Source organism: Papio anubis, unplaced genomic scaffold (assembly GCF_008728515.1).
Source record: "Papio anubis isolate 15944 unplaced genomic scaffold, Panubis1.0 scaffold2028, whole genome shotgun sequence".
In the NCBI taxonomy this organism is placed as follows: Eukaryota; Metazoa; Chordata; class Mammalia; order Primates; family Cercopithecidae; genus Papio; species Papio anubis.
The window spans coordinates 1-6,228 of record NW_022162053.1 but is presented as its reverse complement, the minus strand read 5'-3'; the positions used below and the strand labels follow the sequence as shown (position 1 = coordinate 6,228).

Sequence of the window (6,228 nt, the reverse complement as noted above, 5' to 3'; positions counted from 1 at the left end):
CTGACAATTACATTGATGTTTATTGAAACAAAAAAAATAGGTAGAGTTGGAAATGTTTCATTATTTAAAAAAAAATCAAACATAGATTTTATATGATGAAGCATTTGGATCTCTGCTCTCCATCTCTAAGAATGCAGCTTTTAGGAAATCTAAGGTTTTGATAATCTAATGTTACCTCGTTGATAACTACCAATGTTAAAGTAGAAAATAATGTTTTAGGGTGTGGAGGATATTTTCTTCCTCATTAACTTTTATTATACCTCAGTCTGTGTAAAAATCATGTGTTTGATAAGTGTCATAGATGAATACCTTTCACCTTTTCTTTGAGCAGAGGAGGAACCCGTTTTCACTAGACAAGACAGCAATCGCAGTGAAAAGGAAGCCACACCAGTGGTGCATGAAACAGAACCAGAATCAGGGTCTCAACCTCGGCCGGCTGTATTATCTGGCTATTTCAAACAGTTTCAGAAGTCTTTACCTCCACGATTCCAGCGGCAGCAGGTAATGATAAAAATATTTTATCATGTATGTCTGATTGAAATGGTTATTATGCAATAATCTGGGAAATTAGACATAAAACTTATAATGCATAAAGCACACAAAGTTCCCTTGAAATTATTTTTCTTTGTAAATAAAAGTTAATGTGGGTTTTACCTTGACCTTCTGTGTCATTCCTTTTGATCTTCTGCCTCATTTATAGACACCATCTTCCATTTCTAGGAGATAGATTATACAGTGCTTGAGTATAAGGTAAAATGTTACAGTTCATCTTTCAGTCTTTTGTCTTGCCGACTCTAACTGTTAAATATCTTTTGAACTCCTACTTTTCCTTCAAGGATTCAAAACAGGTGATTATTTTGTGATATGATTGATTATATTAATTTGTCATGTGGAACTAAAATCTCAAGATATGGGATCTTACTTTTTCAGGAACAGATGAAACAGCAGCAGTGGCAGCAGCAGCAACAGCAAGGTGTACTTCCACAGACTGTTCCTTCACAACCATCCAGTAGTTCTGTCCCTCCTCCACCACACAGACCTCTTTATCAGCCTATGCAGCCTCATCCTCAGCATTTGGCTTCTATGGGTTTTGATCCAAGGTGGCTCATGATGCAGTCCTACATGGATCCTCGAATGATGTCAGGCAGACCTGCTATGGATATTCCACCCATTCATCCTGGTCAGTTGAATTTGCATTTATAGTTTTACAGGATCAAAATTTTTTTTTCCCTGCTTTGAGTTTCAGTTCCTTTGAGAGTTGTAATCTAGGAAAAACTTAAACCTCTAGATTTTTAATCAAAATTATGTAACTTTCAGCATCAAGTAATTAAATATCTGACACTCATATTGCTTATGTGGCAAGAACAAAATACTACTTCATTTCTGTTTTGTGAGTATTATTTAAAACTTCAGATGGAAATAATTATATCTTATTAACAGTATCTGTTATTGGCTACATTGTTTTTCTTCTTTAAAGTGTTCTCGGCATTTGAATTTTGTCCATACATTATGATCTGTTCTTTTTCAAGTTCCTCTTCCATCATTTACCAACCTAACACTTGCATTTCCTTATAGGTTAGAGGGGGAAAAAAAGTGAATTTAGTAGTCTTTTATGGAATCCATCAGAATAAATCTAGATAATCTATTACCAAAATGTTACAGAGGAAAATTTAGGGATGATAAGCTGATCACAAATCAAGATTTTTAAATTTATACTGGTATTTGGAAATTTAAGTGGCATATTTTGTAGAATATTGACCAACTAAGGTAGGTTAATGGAATTTAGGAAAGAATTTTCTCTGGAAGTTATGGTATAATTTTCATGATGTTTGTATTGACATCCAGAGTCACAGTACTTGGTGTCTGATTTTTATATGCATAATATTTTATTTCTTTTGAAGTGAAACAGGCCGCTATTGTGATTTTGCTGATTTTGCTTCCTCGGTTCTTAAATGCAATTTTTATTTAACAGCAGTGATAAAATTTCATTCACAGAACAACCCTTACATAATTTCCACCAATCTTTTACTCAGGAAAAAAATGCTTTTAATATGGAGAATCCCATGTAACAATTAGTAATCTGTATTATATGTCTATCATGATTTTGTTTCTTTCATTTTTCAAAAGCCTCATTTCACCTTTTTCTCAACTTTCGTTACAGGAATGATTCCTCCTAAACCGTTAATGAGAAGAGACCAGATGGAAGGGTCACCAAACAGTTCTGAGTCATTTGAGCATATAGCTCGATCTGCAAGAGATCATGCAATTTCTCTTTCTGAGCCTCGTATGCTGTGGGGGTCAGATCCCTATCCTCATGCTGAGCCTCAACAAGCAACTACTCCCAAAGCAACAGAAGAGCCTGAGGATGTAAGGTAATAAATTATTTCAATTTAATAGACTATACAGAATACTTTGGTAAAAGGAAAACTGTATAGTGTTTCTGAAGATCATTCCAATTTAGGACTGAAGCATAAATCTGGTTTCCTTCTATTTAATTTAGCATACTACACTTACTCTTTGGACATATTCTCTGTATTCATTAGGGCATTTTGTAACCTGGTTTTGTACTCAATTGTATGCTGTAATTTAGTATTAGATGTTGAAATTGGTAGGTTCTTTTTTGAGATAGGAACTTACTCTGTTTCTCAGGCTGGAGTGCGGTGGTGTGATCTCGGCTCACTGCAGCCTTCACCTCCCGGGCTCAAGTGATCGGCTCACCTCAGCTTCCTGAGTAGCTGGGACTATACGCGTACACCACCACACCGTGCTAACCTTTGTTTTTGTTTGTTTGTTTTTTGTTTTGAGACCGAGTCTTGCTCTGTCTTCCAGGCTGGAGTGCAGTGGTGTGATCTCAGCTCACTGCAAGCTCCGCCTCCCAGGTTCACGCCATTCTCCTGCCTCAGCCTCCCGAGTAGCTGGGACTACAGGCACCCACCACCACGCCCGGCTAATTTTTTGTATTTTTAGTAGAGACAGGGTTTCACCATGTTAACCAGGATGGTCTCGATCTCCTGACCTTGTGATAATCTTTGTATTTTTTATAGAGATGGGGTTTTGCCATGTTGCCCAGGCTAGTCTTGAACTCCTAGGCTCAAGCAGTCTGCCTGCCTTGACCTTCCAAAGTGCTGGGATTACAGGCGTGAACCATCGTGTGCAGCCATTTGGGATGTCTTTATTGTAGAGTAGGTGTAAAGAAATTTAAGTGTATCTACAATGCTTACATAATCTAGCTAGATGTAATTTTTCCATTTTAACAGTATTTTAGGGAACATTTTTAAGGCCAAGATAAGGAGAAATATAATAATACAAAGTTGACTTTGAAATGGCACACAATTGGTGATGACTGTAATAATTTATAGCCATCCAGTTAGAACTTCCTGCCCTTTAATGGGGTGTGGTTTTTTTGTAATGTTTTATAATTATTTGTAATTAATTGGGACAGATAAGCTTACTCTAGTGTACTCTTTCATTCTAGGTGGAAATTACTAATCTTGATAGATTAGAAATTCACATCAGCATGGTCTTAACTTTGTTTTTCCTTAAGGAATAAACTTCATTTATTTATTTCTATTTTTTATTTTTATTTTTTGAGAAGGGTCTCGCTCTGTCAGCCAGGCTGGAGTGCAGTGATGTAATCAATCACAGCTCACTGCAGCCTTGACCTCCCAGGCTCAAGTGATCTTCCCACCTCAGCCTCCTGAGTAGCTGGGACTAAGGCATGTAGTACCATACCAGGCTAATTCTTGTATTTTTTGTAGAGACAGAGTTTTGTCATATGGCCCTGACTGGTCTCAAACTCCTGGGCTCAAGTGATCCTCCTGCCTCCCGGAGTGCAAGGATTACAGGCGTGAGCCCCTACTCCAGGCCCTTTATTTTTTTATGTTTTATATTTTTTTTTTTTTTTTGAAGCGGAGTTTCACTTTTGTTGCCCAGGCTGGAGTGCAATGGCGCCATCTCAGCTCACCACAGCCTCCGCCTCCCGGGATGAAGCGATTCTCCTGCCTCAGCCTCCTGAGTAGCTGGGATTACAGGCATGTGCCACCACGCCCAGCTGATTCTGTATTTTTAGTAAAGATGTGGTTTCTCCATGTTGGTCAGGCTGGTCTCAAACTCCCTACCTCAGGTGATGCGCCCACCTCGGCCTTCCAAAGTGAGGATTGGGATTACAGGCATGAGCCACCACACCCAGCCCCATTTGTGTTTGTGGTAGAAACCACTTAGAACGTTAGATCTATCCTCTTAACAAAAATTTAATTATATAGTACCATGTAGTTAACTGTAAACACAATGTTATACAGCAGATCTCCAGAACATTTTTTTATCTTGCATGACTGAAACTTTATACCTATTTCCTATTTTTACCTTTACCTGTATTTCCTATATTATACCTATACCTATATTTCCTATTTCTCCCTACTCCTAGCCCCTGGCAGCCACCATTATGGTTTCTGCTTCGATGAGGTTGATTACTTCACGTTCCTCATGTAAGGTATTTGTCCTGACTGACTGACTTCACTTAAGCATAATGTCCTCAGGGTTTATCCATGTTGTAGCATATGACACTATTTCCTTCTTTTTTATCCCTGAATAATATTCTGTTGTATGTGTATACCATATTTTCTTTATCCATTCAGCTATTGGATATTTAGGCTGTTTCCACCTCTTGGCTACTGTGAGTAATTCTCCTCTAAACTTTTTATATAGCGAGAGAAAGATTCTCATTATGGTTAAGAGTCTTTGCTTTCTGTTTTAGAGGTATTATTTTGCTATATACTTCACGTGGGGAAGATTGCTTTGTTGGTTATACCTTTGAATTCTTATCATCATAGGTCTGAAGCTGCGTTGGACCAGGAACAGATTACTGCTGCTTATTCTGTAGAACATAATCAATTAGAGGCCCATCCAAAGGCAGACTTTGTCAGACTTTGCCTCAAGTGAGGCAGAAGTACAAAAGTTTTTAAGCAGATCTGTGGAAGATGTTAGACCTCACCATACTGATGCAAATAATCAGTCTGCTTGTTTTGAAGCACCTGATCAAAAGACCTTACCCACTCCACAAGAGGAGCGGATTTCAGTGTAGAAAGTCAGCCTTCCCGGAAAAGGAGTGTTTCCCATGGATCTAACCATATGCAAAAACCAGATGAGCAGAGAAGTGAACCATCTGCAGGCATTCCTAAAGTAACCAGCAGATGCATTGATTCAAAAGAACCAACAGAAAGGCCAGAGGAGAAACCAAAAAAGGAAGGCTTTATATGATCTTCCGAAGGACCAAAACCTGAAAAAGTATATAAATCTAAATCAGAAACTCGTTGGGGCCCACGACCAAGCTCCAACAGAAGGGAAGAAGGTAATGATAGACCTGTGAGAAGATCAGGTCCCATTAAAAAACCTGTACTTAGAGATATGAAAGAGGAATGGGAACAGAGGAAGGAGAAAGAAGGAGAAAAGACCGAAAAGGTGACTGAAAAAGTAGTTATAAAGCCTGAAAAGACGGAAAAGAAGGATCTTCCTCCTCCCCCACCACCACCTCAGCCACCAGCACCGATTCAGCCACAGTCAGTTCCACCACCAATTCAACCAGAAGCAGAGAAATTTCCTTCAACAGAAACTGCAACTTTGGCTCAAAAACCATCTCAGGATACTGAGAAGTCTCTGGAACCTGTGAGTACTGTTCAGGTAGAGCCTGCAGTTAAGACTGTAAACCAACAGCCTGTGGCAGCACCAATAGTCAAAGAAGAAAAACAACCTGAGAAAGTCATCAGCAAAGACCTTGTTATGGAGAGGCCTCGTCCAGATTCAAGACCAGCAATTAAAAAAGAATCAACTTTACCTCCCAGGACCTACTGGAAAGAAGCTAGAGATAGAGATTGGTTTCCAGATCAAGGATACAGAGGTCGAGGCCGAGGTGAATATTACTCCAGAGGTCGAAGCTATAGAGGTTCTTATGGAGGGCGTGGCAGGGGTGGTAGGGGACACACTCGAGATTATCCTCAGTATAGAGACAATAAGCCAAGAGCAGAGCATGTACCCTCAGGGCCTCTCAGACAGCGAGAAGAAAGTGAAACACGGAGTGAGAGCTCCGATTTTGAAGTTGTCCCCAAAAGAAGACGACAGCGGGGTTCAGAGACTGACACAGACAGTGAAATTCATGAAAGTGCAAGTGACAAGCATAGTTTAAGTAAAGGCAAACTTCCCAAAAGAGAGGAACGGCCTGAAAACAAAAAACCT

At 39.3% G+C, this 6,228-nt stretch overlaps 1 protein-coding gene across 1 annotated transcript; it reads left to right on the top strand.

Annotated features, from left to right (window-relative positions):
- Positions 1–331: 331 nt before the first annotated feature.
- Positions 332–6,222, top strand: LOC101005632 (protein PRRC2C-like; the record flags this gene model as incomplete). Its single annotated transcript, XM_031661614.1, is given in 6 exon segments — positions 332–501; positions 931–1,180; positions 2,162–2,372; positions 4,830–4,926; positions 4,928–5,072; positions 5,075–6,222. Coding segments are annotated over 6 exon segments (2,021 nt in total), but the record flags the coding sequence as incomplete, so codon positions are not given.
- Positions 6,223–6,228: the final 6 nt, after the last annotated feature.